The sequence below is a fragment of the Babylonia areolata genome, chromosome 26 (assembly GCF_041734735.1).
Source record: "Babylonia areolata isolate BAREFJ2019XMU chromosome 26, ASM4173473v1, whole genome shotgun sequence".
In the NCBI taxonomy this organism is placed as follows: domain Eukaryota; kingdom Metazoa; phylum Mollusca; class Gastropoda; order Neogastropoda; family Buccinidae; genus Babylonia; species Babylonia areolata.
In genome coordinates this window covers 30,437,404-30,462,403 of record NC_134901.1, presented here as the reverse complement: position 1 = coordinate 30,462,403, position 25,000 = coordinate 30,437,404, and the positions used below count along the sequence as shown (strand labels likewise).

Genomic DNA, 25,000 nt, shown 5'->3' with positions numbered 1-25,000 from the left:
TGTTGAAGCCCTCACAAACACTTTGCACCAAGTGTTGAAGCCCTCACAAACACTTTGCACCAAGTGTTGAAGCCCTCACAAACACTTTGCACCAAGTGATAAAGCCCTCACAAACACTTTGCACCAAGTGATAAAGCCCTCACAAACACTTTGCACCAAGTGTTGAAGCCCTCACAAACACTTTGCACCAAGTGTTGAAGCCCTCACAAACACTTTGCACCAAGTGTTGAAGCCCTCACAAACACTTTGCACCAAGTGATAAAGCCCTCACAAACACTTTGCACCAAGTGTTGAAGCCCTCACAAACACTTTGCACCAAGTGTTGAAGCCCTCACAAACACTTTGCACCAAGTGTTGAAGCCCTCACAAACACTTTGCACCAAGTGATAAAGCCCTCACAAACACTTTGCACCAAGTGTTGAAGCCCTCACAAACACTTTGCACCAAGTGATAAAGCCCTCACAAACACTTTGCACCAGGTGATGACAGAAACAGCAACAGAGGCCCTTGGGATTAGCCGATGGAAATCCAAGCAATGGATCACAATTGTTATCTTAAAGATATGCGCCACTCGATGGAGCCTAAAACCACAAAGAAAAACTGAGAAAGGAAGGAGGAAATACAGTGCTATAAACAAGTAGATTTGCCAAGAAATGAAGAAATAAAAAATGGAAAGGAATTTTTAATTGAACAGCAGTGTGAAGACATTGAGAAAAACCTTGACAGCAGCGACACAGAAAGCCTTTGAGACTGTAAAAGACCCGACCAGACAGACAACAAAGTATAAAGTCAGCACCATCCAGGACAAAGACAGCAACTGTCTCACACAGGAACAAGACATCGTATTCAGGTGGACTGGGCACTGCCCTGGCCTTCACAACAAACGGAGCTAAAGAAATACCATCACTGCCGAAGAACAGGGAATTCTATCATGTCTTCACTGACTTCAAGAAGGCGTTTGCCTGTGTCTGGCAGGAAGCACTATGGGCCACAATGAAAAAAACAACAAACAAGAAAACCCAAACACGAATGCTAAAGCTTATCATCACCATCCAGCAACCATACTTTGAAGCGACCAGTGTGGTACTCACATGGGGTGATATTGGAGAGTGGTTGCATACTTCACTTGGAGTCTGTCAGGGCTGCCTTCTGTCTCCCACGCTGTTCCTGGAACGCATCATGACTGACGTGCTTAAAGATCATGTCAGCATTGGAGGTAGAACCATCATGAACCTTCGCTTCGCAAACGATATCGATGGCTTGGCAGGAAGAACTCGCCCAGCTTGAAAGACTGGATGGAACACTTACAATATATGGCATGGAAATCGGCGCCGAAAACACCAAGTCGATGGCCAGCTACACCACCACCATCACTGCTGATATGACTGTGCAGTGACAGAAGCAATGGATTGTTCAACAGTTCACCTACTTGGGATCCATCATCTGCAATGAAGGATCCAAACCAGAAGTCCTCTCAAGGGCAGCAAAGACAGCATCAGCACTGTCCAGACTGAAACCCATATACAAGGACAGCAAGGTCTCCATGAAATAAAAGATCAGACCCCTGTGTGCACTGATATATTCCATCTTCCTGTATGCTTGCGATAAATGGGCCCTCATGGCGAATTTGGAAATAAAATTAAAGCCATGGAAATAGGTGTTATCGGAATATACTGAATACCAGATGATCACATCACCAATCAACAAGTACGCAAAACTATCAAGCAGTACATTGGACCACATGAAGATCTGCTGACACGAGTTAAGAAAAGAAAGCTACGCTGGTATGGCCACGTAACAAACTTTGCTAAAACAATCCTCCAAGGGACGGTTGGGTGAGGAAGAGGGAGGGAAAGATAGTAAAACACGATGAACTGACAACACTGCAGAATGGACGGGAAAACTGTTCACGGAGACCCAAGCTTTGACACGCAACAGACAGACCTGGAGAAATCTGGTGAAGAGTTTTGTGCGGCACCCCAATTACTCTTCACAGAGTTCAGAGAGAGAAGAAGAATATTGTTATGATTATCGTTATCCTCCTCTTCATCCTCAGTGCTTACTTGATTCCCAGACGGTGTCTCCAGGGCACCTCCTCACTCTGTTCCTCCCCCCCGGCCTGGTTGGACTGTCTGATCTTGAGGATCATATCGGGGGTGTGGTAGGCGTATCGCATGCTGACTGGTCACTTCAAGGGGCTGTAGGGGACCTTGACCCACTGATCTAAAAATAGCCACCTATTTTTAGATCAGTGACTGACCGCTCACTTCCACACCAACCGCTGTGGTGATGCACTTGTCCTGAAAAAAGAAAGAGAAAAACCAACATAGGTTGAAATTATTTTTTTGTTTTTGATTTGGTGTTGTTGTTTTTTCTAATAAGTAATAGCTATGAGAAAATACTAAACTGAGAAGAAACGTACATTTTCTGATTTTTTTCCTTCTATAGAATAATAATTCAACACCATTTCTCAAACAGCTCATGACAGTTGAATAGTTACCAAAAATGCACTTTTCTACTCAAATAAAATAATTGGGCACTTGGGTAAAAGCACCCTTCTTCGCCTATAAAATGATGATTTTACTCTCTCTTATTTTCAACTTGTCTCGTAACAAAGGGTTACAGAAATATAATGTGGTGTTTTTTCACACCCCATTGGTAGTTTCACCCCAGCGGCAGTGTTGTGTGCTCTGTGGTTGGCAGGGCAGTGAGGGGAGAAAGGGAGAGACATACATAAGGCTGTTGAGTTGTTCCACCAAACGCTATTTAGAGACAAGTCCCTTTTTACTGTAACACGATCGTTTTACTGCATCGGCACTGACGTAACGGCTTTTCACGGAGGGGATCACTGATATATATATATATATATATATATATATATATGTGTGTGTGTGTGTGTGTGTGTGTGTGTGTGTGTGTGTAAGGGATCCGGAAGAGGGGAGATAACTGACACCGTCATTAAATTAAAAAAACAACAACAACAAACAAAAAACAAACAAACACAAAAACAAACAAAAACATTTTTTTTAAATGCAAAAACAACCCGGAACCACTAATAATCACCCACACAGATGCATATCTGCCCTCAGTAATCATTATTAAGTTAATTATTTTATTTTACAAAAATTCTCAGTTGTGCTTTGATATATGATAGAGAAGAGGAATCACGCCGCAGTTGTGAAGAGAATTTCAGACAGTTGCAGCGCTATAAGCCTACCAGTAGGAAAAAGAGGAAGCTTTCGGAACTGGTCTCGTTTGATACCTGGTACATCCACGTGTCCAACATCAGAGGACTGGTGTGGATGGCTCATTTCACAGAGAGGTGACAACACAACACTGCCGGCAGTTTGTATTCAGTGAGGGCAATAAAACAAAACCGTCACAACAACAATACCAACAGCCCAGTACAGTTCTACACACCTCAGACTCTGCTGTGAAGATGAACAGACTGACTTCACACCATCAGTGGACAAAACGGGGCTGCGCTGCTGGCAGGGGCATTGTCGGTATCGAGAGAGAGAGAGACAACGTGAAGCCACTGGCCATGTGCAGAGGTTGTCTGTCCTTGAAAAGCGTTTGTCGTCTCCCTTCCTTGTCGCGTGGTTCGGTGAGTGCCTGGAAACTGTACAGACTTTGTGATGTGATGGTGATACCGTGCTTTTCTCGTGCATAATCAAAACGTGAAGCCATAAGTGTTAACAATAATGTGAAAGTAATACTTTGATTTTTTTGTGCATAATCATCGTGTGGAGTCATAACTGTGCTAACTTGACGACGAATATACCTCAGGCACCTGACATGCACACGCACTCTCGTATGCACGCTTGTGCGCGTGCACACACACACACACACATACACACACACAAAATACATGCGCGTGCGTGCGGGCACACACACACACACACACACACACACACAAATACACGCGCGCACGCGCGCACACATACACACACACACACTCCGACACACACACGCGCGCGCGCGAACACAAACACACATTTCTACACACACGCGCGCGCCGCGAACACACACACATACGCGCGCGCGTGCACGCACGCATGCACGCAAAAATTGATAAGTTTCTCTTGTGTGGAAAGTCGACTAAAGTGTCCAGACCTATCAGCTTCTGTCCTGGCGAGGATCAGCCTGATTCCTGTCAGTGTTGGGCTGGTTTAATGGTGTGCTTCACCCAGTGAAGTGTACAAAATCTGCCTGGTCTTGCTAGTTTCACGGCACACACTTTCTAAAGGCATTTCAACGCGTTGACTTGTCATTTCTGACGATGGTATTAACAGCTTTTGGCTTTGGTCCAGTTTTGTTTGAACGGGTCGACACTGTGTGTTGCAACATTAAGTCAAACATTGATGTGAATGAATGGCTGATTTTGTTGCTGATATCTTTTGTCACACATACAGCCATCGCGTGTTTTTGATGGTCGATTCAGGCCCATGTCGACCTGAAACATTCAACCCCTTTTATAGAGGTGAACACATTTGAACACATAAGCTCTTCTTCATGACGTTCGCGGCGTTTATTGTCGTTGTTTAATTCTAACGTGCACATAAACCGCACATAATTTGGACCGGCTGCCTTCTTAAGCAGCATGTACAACTTTTGATTTCAGTGATGATTGTGTCAGACACAAGTTCCGCAACAGCGTTTGAGTTTTTCAGTGTATGCATATATATAGACATATATACATTGTGTAGCTACTGACTACACACACACACACACACACACACACACACACACACACACACACACACAGTAATCCCACTACCTCTTCTCATGTACCCTACACCTCATCTCCCATGCGCACATACACTTTTTTCCGTCTAGTATCACTAAACAGTGAAAAGACAAACCAAACAAAACTAAACACACACACACACACATAAACACACACACTTCCGGTTGAAATGGCGACATACACTGAAATTCCTCGGTTCTAAGACAAAGTCGACCTGAATCGCACTTGCCAGAAAACGAGAAAAGAAAGGGAAAAGAAAAAGAGAAGATGGCATCAAGAAAAGGAAACCCGAAAGATCAAAAACTGTATGCAGTTAGCAATGGACGGAAGATCGGAATTTTTAAGAACTGGATGCATCAAGATCCGTGACCGGTTTCTCCAGGGCAACACACAAGGCCTACGACACGATAGAAGAAGCGTTGATGGCAATGAAACAGGCAGGACATGAGAACCCACCGATTAATGATATCGGCGAGTACGACAAAGACTATGACAGTAACTCAAACACGAAAGACAATACAGTAAACAGTGATCAAGAGGAAAAACAAAATTCTGAACCAGACGAAAATAACATTTTTTTTTTATCTTCAGTTTAACGTCTATTCACTATAAGTGTTTTTAGACGGAAAGGAGTCAAGTAGTGGATAAAGGAAAGGGAGTGCATGTGAATATTAGTGTAAAAAAATGTTCATGTTATGTATCAGAGGAAAGGTAGATTATAAGAAAAAGTCTAAAGAGATTGGGGGGGAGGGGGGAATATGTATATGCATATCAACAAGTATTAACCTACAACAATGTAAATATAAATAACAACATTAATTGTAATACATCAAAGGAGGATACCAACTGGACTGGAGTTTGAAATTTCTGAAAACATTCTAAGCAATGAATAATCATTCAAAATCTTTTCAGTGGCTAATGAAAAGTCATCAATTACATCTTTTGGAATTAACTATCTTATGCTCGGACAATGAACGAGTAGATGGCTTACAGTTATTTGCTTACCGCATATACATTTTATATTTTTAGAAAATTTTGTACGAAAGGCATTTAAACGAATTCTATACATTAGACTTGTAACTTGTCTTGAATGTGCTGCTGGTGTCGAATTTAGAAAATGTTTGGGATTAGCTGCATTCTTTGTGTTCACACAACATTGGTAATATTGATTATTTGAATCTATAAGTAATTTTTGAAATCGATTTCTAGATACATTTTCTATATAACTAATGCATTCATGCAGATCTAACTGGGTGTCAAGTTATACTGCGCCTTCGAAATTACGTGCTGCTCTTCTAGCTGCTTGGTCTACCCACTCATTTGAAGATATTCCACAGTGCGAAGGTACCCAACAGAAAGTTATTTTAATGCCCTGTTTTGTCAGTTGGTGAATAATATGTTTTATTTCCATTGTCATCTCAATTCGCTTCTTTGAATTTGAAGATTCTATAGCTTGTATTACTGACTTTGAGTCTACACATAATAAAATTTCACTTACAGTTTTCGGAATGTCTGAAATATAATTTAAGGCCATAAGTATGGCTATAAGTTCAGCTGTGAAAATGGAATATTGTCTACCGATATAGTATAATTTTTCTATTCTAAATGAAGGAATTACAAAAGCCGCTCCTGAATTACCATCTTCTAGAACAGATCCGTCTGTGTATACTTTTAGATAATTTGAATATTGATTTTCTATATGGGAGAGCACTTCAGGTTTTAACAAAAATGGTGACTGGTTCTTGGGTAAATCTGTATAATCCATGTCAAAGGTAGCTTTACAGTGCTCCCATTCAGGGACTGGTGAAAAAGTAGGTATTTTTGCAATTTGCTTGTCTTTTGATTCCGTAGCACTAATGATATCTGATGCAAATGTATTAATGGATGTCATAGACTGTATCGTCTTAGCTCTTTTAGCAAAATTTTTTTGTGAACTCATATTAGCTTCTTCTCTTGAAAAGGTTTCATATGCGAAAGATTAGATAACGAATTTCGCGGCTGAAGCTTTCCTTTGTTCATCAAGAGATAAAACACCTGCTTCTCTGTAAGTCCCTAAATTTGATGTAAGAACGGGCACACCTAGAGCGAGTTTATAAGCCTTACAATCAATGCTTTGCAGCTTCTTTAACAAATGCAGTGGAGCACTGAAGAATACCTCTTGAGGATATGTCAAGCGTGAACGTACGAGGGAGGTAGCGAGAGATATCAACGCTTTGGTATCTTGCCCCCAGTGCTGTTTGCAAATTATTTTAAGGAAATTGAGACCTTTTCTTGCTTTGTTTAGTATATAGTCAATAACATTTGTATCTGTGGCAATGCAAAAATGGAAGACAAAAGTTTAAAGTGTTCAGACTGCTCAAAACATATCCACTACTCATGTACTGAACTTCCAGTCTACCAAATATGTATCTTCAAGCGATCACAGAGAAAATTCACCTGCAAAACATGCAGCGAAATATTTCATTACGAATCAGTAGCCGACAGCATGCAACATGACTGGAAAGAAACACGTCAAATACAGAACAATGACGTCGCGAAAGATGACGTAAGAATTGTTGACTTGACTTGATCCACGTTTGAGACCGGTGGTCTGTTCGTGGTTCCTCTGAAAACTCAGTTATTTGGTGATCGTCATGTGTGGCCAGCAAAAGACTGATTTTAACTTTGGCACTTTGGTACGTACAGGCTAGGCAGGTGTCTCAAATGACTGTCCAGTCGACTCTTGAAGGCGCTGGTTGTTGGTGCTGTCACAACCTCCTCAGGGAGACCATTCCATGTCGCAACTATTCTGTGTACGAAGTAGTTCCCTCGGAGATCCAGTCGGTGCCTGTCTTTCTGTAGCTTGAGGGAGTGTCCACGGAGCGTTCTCCCGCTTGCCAGTGTCAGTTTTGGTCTTTTGTCTGTGTAGTAGCCATGCAGGTATTTGTGGACCTCGATCATGTCGCCCCTGAGTCTGCGGTGTTCCAGTGTGGGCAGCTTTAGAGCTCTCAGCCTCTCTGGGTATGGCTTATCCTTCAGAGACCCCAGCAGTTTTGTGGCTCGCCGTTGCACATCTTCAATGTCGCTGCAGAGTGTTTTCTGACATGGTTGCCAGACGCTGTGTCCATACTCCAGAATAGGTCGCACAAGGCTCTTGAAAAGCTGGACGAATGTATCTTTCGTTAGGTAGTCAAAAGACCTCCTGATAAGCCCAACTATCCTGGTTGCCTTCCCAGTTGCATGTGCGACGTGATCGCTGAAGTTCAGTTTGTTGTCCACCCATACTTCAAGATCTTTTTCGGCCACCGTTTCTGCCAGTGTAAGTTTCTTGGTGCTTTCATCCTCTGCTTTCACTGTCATTGAATATGTTGCTTCTGATTTTGTTGTTCCGAGCTTCATGACAGCGCACTTCTGCGGGTGGAACTTCAACTGCCACCGATCCGACCACATCTGGAGTTGGTCCAAGTCATCTTGCATGTCCTGGTGTCCTTGACCAAACAATTCTGGAACAGATACTGAAATCACAACACCAAACCACGACTTCAGTTCTTCGAAACCTAGAATCATCCATTCAAAACTTAGTAACATCAATGGCAGACCTGCTACACCCCCAACAAAATCAAGCACTAGTTGATCATATTGTGGAAAGTCTCAGAAGAATAGGATTTAATGGGAAAAACGAAAGTGCACATCGTGGTGCCAAAGAAAGTCCAAAACCAACAAAAGGTGTTTCCACTCAGACAGAAGAAAATGAAAAGGCACCATCACTGAAGTCTTCATTTAAGTCGTTATTTGGCAGAAAGACCACACCAAGACCATCAGAAACATCTAAAAGCAAACAGGTACACCACCTTCCTGCAAAGACAAAGCTGAGCATATTACATCAACATCGAGTGACAGCTCCGCACCTTACTGGAGACACACGGATTTAAACGAGAAGTCAGTTCTCATGACTGCCAGTGACCCGTCAACTCCTTTTGCAGCTACAAGCAAGGACAAAAACACACCACTTGCCTCTAACGACAAGCTCACAGCTACAACCCCAGTTGTCGAAACCAGTGATTCTAATTGTTACAAAACAAATGATCAAAAACAGAAAACAGCCAAACACAAAATTCAAAATAAAAGTCTACACCACGCCAAATATCCTGAACACAAAAGAAAATCAAATGAGATAAAGAACAACCCTGAAAGAGAAGATGCGAGTTGCGACGAGTGAAACTGTCTCAAGTAGTGACTCTGGAAGTGAGGCAATAAACAGTGAGAAGGAAGATGATTTTTTGCACGAAGAGAAAGAACAAGACCACCACCAGCTCCCACGAATCATCATGTACCATGATTCCGTCCTCAGGGACGTTGATACCATCAGACTCGGGCGATCATACGACTTGGAAATACAGAAGAAGAAAGCGTACAACACTAGTTATCACACGCTAGACATCATCAATGAAACAACTTCACCAGATGCTGTACTACTGCACACTGGTATCAATGATCTGAAGAAGAAAAATGCAGAAACAGTGACAGCCGAACTCGTAACAACCGTCTCCAAACTGCAAGACAACTACCCGGATTCTAAGATCGTAATCAGCAAAGTGACAGAAACAAAATCAGAAGAACTCACACACAAAGCCAACTTGCTGAACGCCTTAATTTACACCAGGCTACATGACAACGCAAACATCTCGTTCCTCGGTCATGAAAACGTAAGGATATATCTACATCTACAAGATGATATCCATCCCAATTAAAAAGGAGCAAGCTTGCTGGCGGCGAACATTGGCCGGTACTTAGACATGTTCTGGGAAAGGCCAAAAAAGAAACTTCGTCAAAACTATTGGAAAAGACGACCAGAAAACAATCCAGAGAGCCGCAAGGAATACCAACCAAGCCGACGCACATTTATTGTTAGACAAGATTGAAGACGCTACGTGAGAGATGCACCAAGACGCAACAACAACGACTACACGGTGGGCTACAGAAGTTCCAACAGACGGGACAACATACCACATTTCAACACGCAAGGCAACTACAATCACAGCAGAAGGCCCTACAGAGGTACGAGGACACACCGCCCCGTCCAGCCGTACTACCACGCAGCACAACACCACTTCAGTTATCAACGGCGATACGACTTCATCCCCTTCAACAGAGACACAACGACATACAGTGGCAACAAACAGGGACAACGGTTCAGAGACAACTGGTTCAACAGTATGGAACAGAACAACTACCATTTTGATTATTGATCATAACAATGTTTCACTGGCAAGGAGATTTAGGCAATGACGATTGATCATCAAAAAGTTCCTTAACCCCAAAACAAAAACATTCACATATATTTCTTCTCTTTTTTTTGTTGGTGTTTTAACCACTCGTTAGTGTTACCTTTTTCTTTGCTTTTGTATATAAATTTTAAAAAAAAATCTAATTGTTATGTTAAAAAAGTCATTGAACATACTTTCATGGAACCTCAAAGGGTACAAAGAGACAATAGATGGCCTTACGACAAATAAATTAGCGTCAAAAACGTTAAAAAAAAAAAGCAGTAAGTTCATCAGGGGGGATATCAATTTACATTAAAGAAGATTTAAGAAAGAACATCAAAATACTGCCAAGCAGTAACAGCGACATTGTGTGGATAAAGATACCAAGCACCAATGACAACGACGACACTTTTGTGGGATGTGTCTACATTCCTCCAGAAACATCTTCTTTTGGAAAAGATAATACGACGGAAATCTGGGATAAGTTAGAAGAAAACGTCGAAGAAATTAACGAGACGGGAAACATCATACTTTGTGGAGATTTCAATGCACGAACAGCTGGGATACCAGATTTAATTGAAATGGAACATGAAAACAAAAGATGTAACTTACCTTATAATGATTATTGTGATTTGATATACAACAGAAATTCAATGGACGGCTCTGTGCAAAAAGCTGGTAGAAGACTGGTGGCCATATGCATTGACAATAATTTGTGTATCCCCAATGGAAGAACACTGGGTGATTTAGATGGACACTTTACGTGCTAAAGTCCAAATGGCTGTAGTGTTGTTGATTATTTTATTTGTTCTAACACTATGAAAAAAGACATCTTACATATGAAAGTTCACCCCCTTAAATCCTTTTCAGATCACTGTCCGATGGAATTCAGTTTTTTCGTAACTGGATTTTCGACAAAATCAGAAAGGAATTCGGTATCAGTTAAAAGGTCACGAAAAGAAACGTTTAAAGCTGAAGACGTCACACACCGATACTTATGGGATGCCTTTTCAGACGAGAAATATTTAAGAGCTTTCGAAATGCCATGGATAAAAACCCAACTTGTTCAAATAGAACAAAGATTAGATACATATATTGAAAATGAAACCGGTATTTCTAATTTAGCACTAAACAATACTATTAATGATTTTACAGAAATGATGAAATTTGCGGCTAATGTAAGTCTTAGGAAGAAAACAAACGTTTCTAAGCGCAAAAGAAAAAACGTTAAAAAATGGTTTGATAGTGAATGTTATGAAAACAGGAAAGATCTTAGATCAATACTGAATGCCATAAATAGGCATCCATATAATAAATCCCTTTGCAAAAAATATTTTTCCAAATGTAAGTTCTATAATAGACTGTTAAGACGAAAGAAAAGAATGTACACAAATGATCTTGCGAATAAAATCAGCGACGTCCTTTATAAAGATCCGAACACCGCCTGGAAAACATTAAAAAGTTTACAAACTGCAGGCGAGAATGCCACACGCAAATATCAGTTGAATACATCCATATGGATTTCACATCTGGAAAAGCTCATTGCCAAAGAGGTGAATATAGAAGAAAAACAGGCAAAAAATCAGAAACGAACTTAAAAAGAGTCAAACAGATGAGAATCTGCTTTCAAATATCAACTTAACAATATAAAACAAAGAAATCAAGAAAGCGTGCAAACATCAATAAAAAAAAAAAAAAAAAAAAAAAAAATCACCAGGATTGGACGGCATTACAAACGAAATGGTCAAAACAAGTCTTCCAATAACTATCCATATCATTCAAAAAAATGTTTAACATTATTTTCAATCAAGGTATATATCCAGAATGTTGGAAAAATGGTTTAAACATTCCATTGTATAAAAATGGGAACCCGGGAGATCCAAATAATTATAGGGGAATAACCTTAACCAATACCTTGGGAAAAGTATTCTGCACAATATTAAATAATCGAATAACTGAGTACCTAGAACAAGGTGAACGCCTAATAAAGGATCAAATTGGATTTCGGAAACACTACAGAACAACTGATCAAATCTTCATTCTAAAAAATATCATTAATGAAGTAATAAAAGTAAACAAATGGTAGATTATACGTTTTTTTGTGGATTTTGAAAAAGCCTTTGATAATGTTTGGCACGATGGCCTGTTCCTAAAGTTGAAAAGAATGGGCATAACTGGAAAATGCTGTGATATAATTAAAGACATGTATGATAATTCCAAAATTCAAGTAAATTCATACGGTCTCAGCACAGAAATAACTGTACAGAAGGGTGTACAACAGGGCAATACACTAAGCCCAACTTTATTTAATATTTTCATAGATTATATTGTAAAATCTATGGAAAGTAACGATTCTCCAAAATTCAGTGCTGTTTCACCCAGCAATGTACCAGGTTTACTTTATGCTGATGATCTGGTTATTCTGTCTTTAACAAGAAAAGGTTGCAACAAAAATTACATAATTTGAACACCTATTGCCATAGTTGGGGATTAAAAATTAATAGAGAAAAATCGAAAAGTGATAATCTTTACAAGATCTGACCCAAAAGTACCAATATATTTTTACTGTGGGGAAGATATAATACAAACCGCAGAAGAATATAAATATTTAGGAGTTATATTCCACAAAAGTGGAAGTCTGATAAGAGCACATGAACACCTAACTAAACAAGCAAACAAAGCATTGCATACTTTACGAAGAACATTCAAAAATATCAACATCAATCCAGGTACCATATCTAAGCTATATGATACTTTGATAACGCCAATATCGATTTATGGGGCGGAGGTATAGTTACCTTACCAAGTCAAATCGGATGATTCTTTCGATTTAGCACATCTTTTTGACGACTGCTTATCGAATAAGTTTCCACATGAAAAATTACACATTAAATTCTGTAAGCAAATACTTGGAGTACACAAAAAAGCTATGGTGCTTCCTGTGTTAGGTGAACTGGGCAGATTCCCAATAAGTTTAAAGATAATATGCCAAATTATTACATCAGTATTGGATTCACATAATTCAATTACCAGAAATTTCCCTCATCAACAAAATATATGTCCATGTACCAACAAGAAAATACAACTTCCCATTGGTTGATATTTGTTAGAAAGATACTCGAAATTATCGGCCTTGATCACATTTGGAAAAACCAATTCACATTCAGCGTACATAGACTGAAGTACGTCGTATATAAAAAAGAAAAGAAAATGAATATATCAAATACTGGAAAGATAAAAGAGAAAAAACATTAAAGCTAAAATTTTACACTGCGATAGTAGCAGAGTACAAAACTGAAACCTATCTTTTAAATATATCAGATACAAAAAAAAGACAAGCTTTAACGAAACTCAGAATAAGCGCGCATGACCTAAATATTGAGAAAGGTAGATATTTAAATATTCCACAAGAAGACAGATTGTGCAACAAGTGTAACATCCTGGAAGACGAAATCCATCTTCTTGATCATTGTATTAAATATAAAACCTTAAGGCAACAGTTTTTAAAAGATATTCAAAATTCGAATAACACAGGAAATATTCCCAGTCAGGTGATGCTAACAGATGATGAATTTATACAAACAAGATTAGGAAAATTTGTTTATGAATGCTGCTGCAATTTACTGCATCAACTGATTGATTGATTGTGTGTTTATCATTCATTCATTCATTTACCATTACACTTGTGTCTTATAAACCTTACGGTTTCATGACAATAAAATCTATTCTATTCTATTCTATTCACACACACACACACACACACACACACGTCATTTTGACAAGTGGGATTGATTAATATCACAGACATGTTCAGACGTAGCTTATGATAATCATTTCCGGTTCGACAGTTCTGGGATAAGTTCAACATGAATTCAATTACATTCAGATTACTCTCTCTCTCTCTCTCTCTTTATCTATTTGATTTGCTCTATGTCATTTATTTATTCACACTTATTTCATGTATTATATTGTGCGTATGTGTGTGTATGCGTGTGTGAGGGCATGGTGTAGAGAAGCTTCCAGCTTATCCATTCCACCCTCAATAAAGCATTTGTCAATGTCATTCTCTCTCTCTCTCTCTCTCTCTCTCTCTCTCTCTCTCCCCTCTCTCCCTCCCTCTCTGCCCCCTCTCTCTCTCCCTCTCTCTCCCCCTCTCTCTCTCCCTTTCTCTGTCTCTTCTTCAGTCCCTCTTTATGGCGAGGGTTGGATGTAAAAAAAGTATAAAAAGGAGAGGAAAATGAACAAGTGAACAAAAAGTTCTTTGATTGTCTATTACCCTCGTAAATAAAGATTTTGATTTGATTCTATTTTTTACTAACTGCTTTAAAAAAAAAAAAATTATTATTCGTTTAGTAAACTTTTTCCTCAATCAAACTGGGATGCATATTTTTCATCTTTCAGTTGTAACTGAAAGAGCAAGCAAGAAAGAAAGAAAGAACAAAAGCAAGGAAACAAACAAAAAATCGAAGACGACAAAAAAACAACAACAACACATCCACTACCCACTACCCCCTGCCCCCCTCCCCTTTTCCCCGCTCCAAGAAAGAAGAGAGGACGGTATGTCAGTTTTCCAGCCAAGTGCTCAACACACCTCTTTTGTTTGGCCTTGCAAAAACCATATTTTTCGATGTGACAGCTTTAGATATTTTTGGATATGTGAAAGGACAATGTTTGTAGAGTGCAACGCACTTGAAATTATTTTCAATCGAATTATTTCTAGGTTTGGCCATTTATTGTCAAAATCTGATCAGACTGGTAGCTGACAGTGCTTCGTTGGGAACCGATCCCACAACATGGTTGTATGGTGCTTCTGTGGCGCGGAACCAATACAGTCTGCAGTGAGCTTCCGGACAACAAAGGCACCGTCTGCCCTCCCCTCCAATCCTCCCCCCTTCCCCCAGGCACCCCCCTTTCCCCAGGTACCCCTCCCCTCCCCGCCCCCCACTTCCCCACCCAGCACCTTGAGGTAATCACCAGGCTGTGGCCTCATCGCCTGTCAGATGTCGTTGAAACGTGCACCGCTTTCAGATAGTTTCCCAGTCGGGTTCGTCATCATCTCTGTTGTTGTGTTTGTTATTGTTGATGTTGTAGTATTATAAAAATTATGTGTATGCGCAGCAATGCGAACGCATTGGGGATTTTGGGGGGGGTACCTCCACACCCCCATCTTATTTTATTTTATTTTTTTTATTTTTGTTATTTATTTTTTACTTGAAGGGAAGTTGTGGTGAGGACGGAGGGTAGGTTTTGATCCAAGAGAGAGAGGAGGGGGGAGAGAGAGAGAGAGGAGGGGGGAGAGAGAGGGTTCGAGAGAGAGAGGAGGGGGGAGAGAGAGGGTTCGAGAGAGAGGAGGGGGGAGAGAGAGGGTTCGAGAGAGAGAGGAGGGGGGAGAGAGAGGGTTCGAGAGAGAGAGGAGGGGGGAGAGAGGGTTCGAGAGAGAGAGGAGGGGGGAGAGAGAGGGTTCGAGAGAGAGAGGAGGGGGGAGAGAGAGGGTTCGAGAGAGAGAGAGGAGGGGGAGAGAGAGGGTTCGAGAGAGAGAGAGGAGGGGGGGAGAGAGGGTTCGAGAGAGAGAGGAGAGGGGGGAGAGAGAGGGTTCGAGAGAGAGAGAGGAGGGGGGAGAGAGGGTTCGAGAGAGAGAGAGTTTTTTTAGTTTAGCGTCTTTTCACTATCAGTGATATCAGACGATTAAAAACAAAAAGAAAAGAGAAAAAAAGGGGAGGAGGGGGTGCAGGGGCGGGGGGTGGAGGTGAGGGGGGGGGGGGAAACAGGAAAGGTAGAAAACTACCCAAAAATGCATAACTAACGTGCAAATTACATTTAACAGTAATAATTCAATTATGATAACTATAATTAGAAACCATTAACACAATTCTGAAGTACATAAAAGGAATGTAGAAATAGAGATATGAGAGAGAGAGAGAGAGAGAGAGAGAGAGTGTGTGTGTGTGTGTGTGTGTGTGTGCGTGTGTTAGAGAAGGGGGGGGGGGGGGGGGGACGATTGTGTGTATGTGCGTGCGTGTGAGAGAGCGAGCGAGATGGCTGGTGAAGTTGTGTGTGTGCGTGCGTGCGTGTGTGTGTGTGTGTGTGTGTGTGTGTGTGTGTGTGTTAGAGAGGGTAGGGACGAGTGTGTGTGTGTGCGCGCGCGCATGTGTGTGTGCGTGAGAGAGAGAGAGAGCGAGTTGGCTTTTGAAGTTGTTTGTGTTTGTTTGTGTGTGTGTGTGTGTGTGTGTGTGTGTGTGTGTGTGTGTGTGTGTGTGAGTGCAACGAAAGCAACAACAGTAAACAGCAAAGCATCGTCAACGAATTGATTTTTGGCGGTCGGCAAACACAGTGACCTGTCATCTGACACCGCTAGAACAAGCAGACAAATGGAGGTGGTTCTAATCATGCTCTCCGACATCGTCTTCGTCTGTTGTCAGTTCCTTCAGTGTCTGACGTTATCGGAAAAATTGGGGGCGGGGGTGGGGGGCGTTGGGGGGGGGGGGGGGGAGGTACGTTGAACTTTCTGGGGTTCGGTACGGGTTGGGGAGGTGGTGTGGGTGGGGGTAGGGGGGGTTGAGCAGCACCTTACTGACTCGGAAAGAGATATATGGTCACCTGCCATTTGTCATTTGATAGAGGATTTCAGGATTAGATAGCAGGAATCGATTCCGTCACCAGCAGCGAGGAAGGCTGATTTCACTGCAGGCACTTTCCTGACTGCAAGCGGTGGTGACTTCTGTAAACCTCTGACAGACAGAAAGACGTTCTGATAGGGTTGGTGTGTGTGTGTGTGTGTGTGTGTGTGTGTGTGTCTGTGAGAGAGAGAGAGAGAGAGAGAGAGAGAGTGAGAGATTGGTACACAGTGAAGAGACAGAGCATATCATGTCTGTGTGTCTGTTTCTTTTACTTATTTATTTATTCATCTATTTATTATCAATATTAATCAGTTTATTCATTTATATTTTTTATTTATATATTTCATATTTAAATCAGAACAAATATCCGAGGTGGATTTACTGTTTTTCATGTTGATTTAAAAAAGATAAATTGTGAATGAAAATTAAAGAAGACTGAAAAGGAAAAGGTGGGGTGGTGACAGCACGAATGACGTCAAAACCACGTGATGACGACATGTCTGGAGACCTCAGTCCCGGATAGAGAGCATGCTGATACTTTCTGTACTGACGCAGTTCGTGCTGTGTGGGCAGAAGGCACACTGTAGGTATAGCAGCCAGGCAGTCTAAATCCAGTCCTGTTGCCCACCACAATGGGACCATTTCAGAACAGGCAGCTGAGGCAGTGAGGGGGTGGGGTGGGGGGGGGGGGGGAATTCATTCTTGACCGCGTGGTCACATTTTCTTCCGTGTAAACTGACAATTTTACAGCACAGCACCGTTTTTCTTATTTGAAGAAAGACACTAACAAGAAAGGAAGAAAGGAAGAATGAAAGAAAACATAATAATAACATTATTATTAGCATTGTTATAATTATTATTAATGATAAAAAAAAAATGTTAATGATACTTTTTAAGGGATGATAGTTTTGCAGTAATCAATGTGCAGAAATCTCTGTGTGGCAACGTGTCACATTTTGGACATGACAGTCTGCAGTGGCGGCCATTGCTATGATGGTTGGGCCACGATGTGAAGTGACGGCCCTGTAGGCCTAGCGGTGTAACATGTACTGTTCACCTTTCCCGCCTGGTTACTTCCCTTGCCTGATTACCGCAGCGAAATTGTATCTGTGAACAGACGATTATTCACAGCAAACTTGTTTATCATCTTATGGGTTTTTGTTATTGTTTGTTTTTATTGGCCTACATGGCAAACTTATTTATTACCTTATGATTTTTGACTCACTTGTGTAAACAAAGGGAGTCTATGTTTTAACCCGGTGTTCGGTTGTCTGTGTGTGTGTGTGTGTGTGTGTGTGTGTGTGTGTGTGTCTGTGTGTCCGTGTGTCCGTGGTAAACTTTAACATTGACATTTTCTCTGCATATACTTTGTCAGTTGACACCAAATTAGGCATAAAAATAGGAAAAATTCAGTTCTTTCCAGTCATCTTGTTTAAAACAATATTGCACCTCTGGGATGAGAAAAAAAAAAAAAAAAAAAGCCTAATTATATGCAAACTGCATTTACTGTTATATTTATATTTTTTGTATTCTCTAAACTTGGCATTTTTATCTGATATTCTGACACAAGAACAGTCATTATTATCATTTTTTGTTCAAACAGGAACTTCTTTTGCTAAGCATGGAAGTTTTATTTATTTTGCAAACGTTTTGGTGCAGATAGTAAAAAAGGGAAATTACTCTGTAATTAATGCCAAGGGACTTAATTTGCTTTAAACTGATCTTTCTCTCATTACATTTTTTTCTTTTCTTTTCTTTTTTCTTCTCCCAAGCTTATCCATCATATTTAATACAGAGCACTTTTCAACCATTTTTAAAATCTCTTTTTTTTCCCCCTCCTAATGATTCCTTTACAGGATAAAGTGTGAAGCACAAGTGAGTCTTTAAGGCTTTGCCTCTTGTTATTTTATGTTTTACCTTTGTCGTTCTTTTTGTCGTTGTAACAGCGAATACTATGGGTATACTACTGTCAGAATCACCACCATCAATTATGATTATCGTTATTACTGCTAGTGCTACAAAAGCTGCTCTAGCTGTTGCTTCTACTGCTACTAGTGCTACTGTTTCACGCTTGTTCTGCTGCTCTCATTCATACTGCTGCTGATGCCACTGTCACTGTGCCGCTAGGAATGAAATGAGTGAAGTAACACAAAGCACGTGTGTATAACATGATTGATGTGACAAACAACATACAATGTCCGGACACGCGCACGCGCGCACGCACACACACATACACACACACACACACATACATACACGCACGCACACACATATACACACACATACATACACGCACGCACACACACACACATACGCGCGCGCGCGCGCATGTACACACGATCTCTTCTCTCTGCGTCTCTTTCACCCCTCTTTCTATTCTGTTTCTCTCAGACACATACACTCACTTGCTCACCTCCCCCACCCCCACCACACCTGTCTCTCCTCCCCTCCCCCTCAACCCCACCCTTTCACCCCTGCTCCACACACACACCCCCCCCCCACCTGTCTCTCCTCCCCTCCCCCTCAACCCCACCCTTTCACCCCTGCTCCACACCACCCCCCACCCCACCTGTCTCTCCTCCCCTCCCCCTCAACCCCACCCTTTCACCCCTGCTCCACACACACCCCACCCCACCTGTCTCTCCTCCCCTCCCCCTCAACCCCACCCTTTCACCCCTGCTCCACACACCACCCCCCACCCCACCTGTCTCTCCCCCCCTCCCCCTCAACCCCACCCTTTCACCCCTGCTCCACACACCACCCCCCACCCCACCTGTCTCTCCTCCCCTCCCCCTCAACCCCACCCTTTCACCCCTGCTCCACACACCACCCCCCACCCCACCTGTCTCTCCCCCCCTCCCCCTCAACCCCACCCTTTCACCCCTGCTCCACACACCACCCCCCACCCCACCTGTCTCTCCTCCCCTCCCCCTCAACCCCACCCTTTCACCCCTGCTCCACACACCACCCCCCACCCCACCTGTCTCTCCTCCCCTCCCCCTCAACCCCACCCTTTCACCCCTGCTCCACACACGACCCCCCACCCCACCTGTCTCTCCTCCCCTCCCCCTCAACCCCACCCTTTCACCCCTGCTCCACACACGACCCCCCACCCCACCTGTCTCTCCTCCCCTCCCCCTCAACCCCACCCTATCACCCCTGCTCCACACACCACCCCCCACCCCACCTGTCTCTCCTCCCCTCCCCCTCAACCCCACCCTATCACCCCTGCTCCACGCACGACCCCCCACCCCACCTGTCTCTCCTCCCCTCCCCCTCAACCCCACCCTATCACCCCTGCTCCACACACCACCCCCCACCCCACCTGTCTCTCCTCCCCTCCCCCTCAACCCCACCCTATCACCCCTGCTCCACGCACGACCCCCCACCCTCACCCCCACCTGTCTCTCCTCCCCTCCCCCTCAACCCCACCCTTTCACCCCTGTTCCACACACGACCCCCCACCCCTTCCCCCACCTCAAGACACCAGCGTGACATCAATCAAGGAATATATTTTTGATGTGACACATGCTTTCACCCTTGTGAACAGCAGAGTCGCCCAGTTTGAATTAGGGTGACATAGCCACGTCATGTCAATGGGACTGTGTTGTGTATGGTGACTCTTATGTATTGTGCGCGACACGCCTTATGACAGCAGTTGAAGGCGGTGTTGTTAAACTGTGTAAATACAAGTTAATATATGTATGCACAGTGTCAGAGAGTGGGCAAGTTGGGACGGGTGGTGAGTTACCTTATGTGAATCAATGGTTCAAAACGAAAAGAGAAACTCACAAATTTATAAACGCGCTCACGTGCGAGTTTTTCTTAGCTTCTTCTCCTTCTTTTTCTTCTCTCTCTCTCTCTCTCTCTCTCTCTCTCTCTCTCTGTCTCTGTCTCTCTGTTTCTGTCACTCTGTCTCTCTCTCCTCTCTCAATGCCACCCTCCCTTCTTCGCCCCTCTCTCTTTCCAGACCCTCCCCCCCCCTCTCTCTCTCTCCTACACTGTGCATACATATATTAACTTGTATTTACACACTCTCTCTCTCTCTCTCTCTCTCTCTCTCTCTCTCTCTCTCTCTCTCAGCATACACTACACAATCGCAAGCAAGCAAGCAAGCGCACACACACACCAAGCATACACTACACATTCATAAGCAAGCAAGCAAACAAGCGCGCGCACACACACACACACACACACACACACACACACACACACACACACACACACACCTCGTCTGAAATCACAATAAAATTTTACTGTGCATAGACGTTAAACAAACGAACACACAGAGACACACACAGAGACACACACAAACACACAGACACAGACACACAGACATACAAACGTCCTCTCTCTAACCATTCCTCTCCACATCACTTTCTCTTCCCCCCCCTCCCCCTCCCCCCTCCCCACCCCTCATTTCTCCCTCCTTCCTTCCCCATTATCTTCCCATTCCCTTTTTTATACGCAAGTGCAAGGTGGGGGTAAATGTCTGCTTTTTTCTTTTTTTTTCATTGAAAATTCGTTTCCTTGCATTTTGGTTTTTCCCTCCCTCTGTTCCCCTACCTCCCCAGTATTAACTGAAGCGCCGCACTCAACCTGTTTGAACTTGCCGATGTCAAAATCTGCAAACCGATAACTATGTGTTTGTAGGCCTATATGTTTGCCTCTCGCTGTGACTGTCTGTTTCTATCTTTCTCCCTCGGAGAGAGAGAGAGAGACGAGGGTGAAGCGGTCAGGGGGGCGAGGGGGAGAGGGGGTGGGGGCGGAGGTCACAGACAGAGAGAGACAGAAAGTAGAGAACGATATATCTAGAGAGACACAGATTAAGATACAGAGAGAGAGAGACCGAGACAGAGAGAAAACTGAAGAGCTTAACAGACCTACGACACTCAGGACTACAGGACTTGACTGTCCCCCGCTGTCTACAAGAGGTGGGTGTGTCCGAAAAGAGACTGACGATGTTGATGTGATGTTGACAAACGACGTGAAAGAGAACGCTGATCACGCTTCACAGAACAGGAAACCAGTGATTATCTGGATGGTGGGGGCGGGTCTGGCTTTGCTTCATTCCACACGGTCCTGCTTTGTATGTCTGTTTGTCTGTCTGTCTCTGTCTCAGTATGTCTACGGTTTGCTTGATTTCTCTGTGTCTGTTTCAGAATATCTCTCTCTCTCTCTCTCTCTCTCTCTCTCTCTCCCCACACACACACACACACACCTCCTGCTCTGTGGGATAGAAGCCCAAATTTCTCATCACACACACACACACACACACACACACACACACACACACACACACACACACACACACACACACACACCTCCTGCTCTATGGGATAGAAGCCCAAAGCTCTCATCACACACACACACACACACACACACACACACACACACACACACACACACACACACACACGCTACCTCCCTCGTACGTTCACGCTTGACATACGCTCAAGATGTATTTTTCAGTGCTCCACTGCATTTGTTAAAGAAGCTGCAAAGCATTGATTGTAAGGCTTATAAACTCGCTCTAGGTGTGCCCGTTCTTACATCAAATTTAGGGACTTACAGAGAAGCAGGTGTTTTATCTCTTGATGAACAAAGGAAAGCTTCAGCCGCGAAATTCGTTATCTAATCTTTCGCATATGAAACATTTTCAAAAGAAGAAGCTAATTTGAGTTCACAAAAAGATTTTGCTAAAAGAGCTAAGACGATACAGTCTATGACATCCATTAATACATTTGCATCAGATATCATTAGTGCTACGGAATCAAAAGACAAGCAAATTGCAAAAGTACCTACTTTTTCACCAGTCCCTGAATGGGAGCAGTGCAAAGCTACCTTTGACATGGATTATACAGATTTATCCAAGAACCAGTCACCATTTTTGTTAAAACCTGAAGTGCTCTCCCATATAGAAAATCAAAATTCAAATTATCCAAAAGTATACACAGACGGATCTGTTCTAGAAGATGGTAATTCAGGAGCGGCTTTTGTAATTCCTTCATTTAGAATAGAAAAAATATACTATATTGGTAGAGAATATTCCATTTTCACAGCTGAACTTATAGCCATACTTATAGCCTTAAATTATATTTCAGACATTCCGAAAACTGTAAGTGAAATTTTATTGTGTAGACTCAAAGTCAAAGCTATTGAATCTCCAAATTCAAAGAAGCGAATTGAGATGACAATGGAAATAAAACATATTATTCACCAACTGACAAAACAGGGCATTAAAATAACTTTCTGTTGGAATATCTTCAAATATCGCACTGTGGAATATCTTCAAATGAGTCGGTAGACTAAGCAGCTAGAACGGCGGCACGTAATTTCGAAGGCGCAGTATAACTTGACATCCAGTTAGATCTACATGAATGCATTAGTTGTATAGAAAATGTATCTAGAAATCGATTTAAGAAATTACTTATAGATTCAAATAATCAGTATTACCAATGTTGTGTAAACACAAAGAATGCAGCTAATCCCAAACATTTTCTAAATTCGACACCAGCAGCACATTCAAGACAAATTACAAGTCTAATGTACAGACATCGTTTAAATGCCTTTCGTACAAAATTTTCTAAAAATAAAAAATGTATATGCGGTAAGCAAATAACTGTAAGCCATCTACTCATTCACTGGCCGAACATAAGACAGTTAATACCAAAAGGTGTAGTTGATGACTTTTCTTCCAATATTTCATTTGCCACTGAAAAGATTTTGAATGATTATTCAATGCTTAGAATGTTTTCAGAAATTTTAAACTCCAGTCCAGTTGGTATCCTCCTTTGATGTATTATAATTAATGTTGTTATTTATATTTACATTGTTGCAGGTTAATACTTGTTGATATGCATATACATATTCTCCTTCCCACGACACCTCATTCAATACACACCACAACTTCTTTAGACTTTTTATAATATACTTTTCCTCTGATACATAACATGAACACTTTTTTTACACTAATATTCACATGCATTCCCTTTCCTTTATCCACTACTTTACTCCTTTCCGTCTAAAAACACTTATAGTGAATAGACGTTAAACTGAAGAAAACACACACACACACTCACTCACACATGCACACACATACACGCGCGCGCGCGCACACACACACATACACATACGAGCGCACGAGCGTGCCTGTGTGTTCAACACATGTAAAATGATACGCATGCACGTTAGTATTCTCTCTCTCTCTCTCTCTCTCTCTCTGTGTGTCTCTGTCTCTGTCTGTCTGTCTCTCTCTCTGCCTGTCTCACTCTGCCTTTCTGAAATCCCTGCCCGTCAGTCTCTGTCTCTCTCTGTCTGTCTGGGTATCTGTCTGTCTGTCTCTCTCTGTGTCTGTTTCTCTCTATCTGTCTCTGTCCCTCCCTCTCTCTCACCTGGACCATCACAGAATCCGTCACGTCATCACAGTACTCCACAAAACGATGTTTAAAACATCCGCAGTTCAGCACCTTTTGTCACACACAAAAAACAAACAAACAAAAAACCCAATACAAAACAAAACAAAAAAAACAACAAAAACGGCAGCACTCCTAAACTTCTACTTTGGGTTTGTTAACCAGACAAATCATGGTCAGTCACCACGGCACAGAGACATGGTCACCACGTGATATCAAAACACAACAAGCAGAAGAAAACCAAGAGACATGTGTGGCAAGCTGGTCTTCCATTTCCCGCACCGAGAAACCATCTCGCTTCACAGTGAGTGCAGTGGAGAGTCGGCCTGTCGTGTTGGTCCATGTTCAGGCGGTGTCCACAAGGCAAGGCCACCCCTGTCATTTCTTTTATCATGGCGGATGGGGAAAAGGTAAGTTCATTGTCTGAGCTCTCTCTGTCTCTGTCTGTCTCTGTCTCTATTTGTCTGTCTCTCTGTCTCTGTCTCTCTCTCTTAAACATTTCAGTGTTCAGTTCTCTCTCTCTCTCTTAAACATTTCAGTGTTGAGTGTTCATCTCTCTCTCTCTCTCTCTTGAACATTTCAGTACTCAGTGTTCAGCTCTCTCTCTCTCTCTCTCTCTCTCTTAAACATTTCAGTGTTGAGTGTTCAGTTCTCTCTCTCTCTCTCTCTCTCTCTCTCTCTCTCTCCCTCCCTCTCTCTCTTAAACATTTCAGTACTCATTGTTCAGTTCTCTCTCTCTCTCTCTCTCTCTCTCTCTCTCTCTCTCTATCTATCTATCTATCTCTTAAACATTTCAGTGTTGAGTGTTCAGTTCTCTCTCTCTCTCTCTCTTAAACATTTCAGTATTCAGTGTTCTTCTTCTTCTCTCTCTCTCTCTCTTTCTCTCTCTCTCTCTCTCTTTCTCTCTCTCTTAAACATTTCAGTGTTCAGTTCTCTCTCTCTCTCTCTCTCTCTCTCTCTCTCTCTCTCTCT

At 42.3% G+C, this 25,000-nt stretch overlaps 1 protein-coding gene across 3 annotated transcripts in view; it reads right to left on the bottom strand.

Moving 5' to 3' along the window:
• The window catches only part of LOC143300461 (uncharacterized), a 48,381-nt gene extending 24,087 nt beyond the window's left edge, over positions 1 to 24,294 (bottom strand). The window contains exons 1-3 of one of the 3 annotated variants that reach the window (XM_076614153.1): positions 24,278 to 24,294; positions 3,421 to 3,622; positions 2,064 to 2,300 (exon numbers count right to left, since the gene is read on the bottom strand). In XM_076614153.1, coding sequence (XP_076470268.1) covers positions 2,064 to 2,176 — 113 coding nt within the window. In that variant the 5' untranslated portion in view covers positions 2,177 to 2,300; positions 3,421 to 3,622; positions 24,278 to 24,294. Of the gene's footprint in view, positions 1 to 2,063; positions 2,301 to 2,651; positions 2,720 to 3,420; positions 3,623 to 24,007; positions 24,143 to 24,277 lie in introns of those variants that run through there. The other 2 variants (XM_076614152.1, XM_076614154.1) reach the window with 2 other exon arrangements.
• Positions 24,295 to 25,000: the final 706 nt, after the last annotated feature.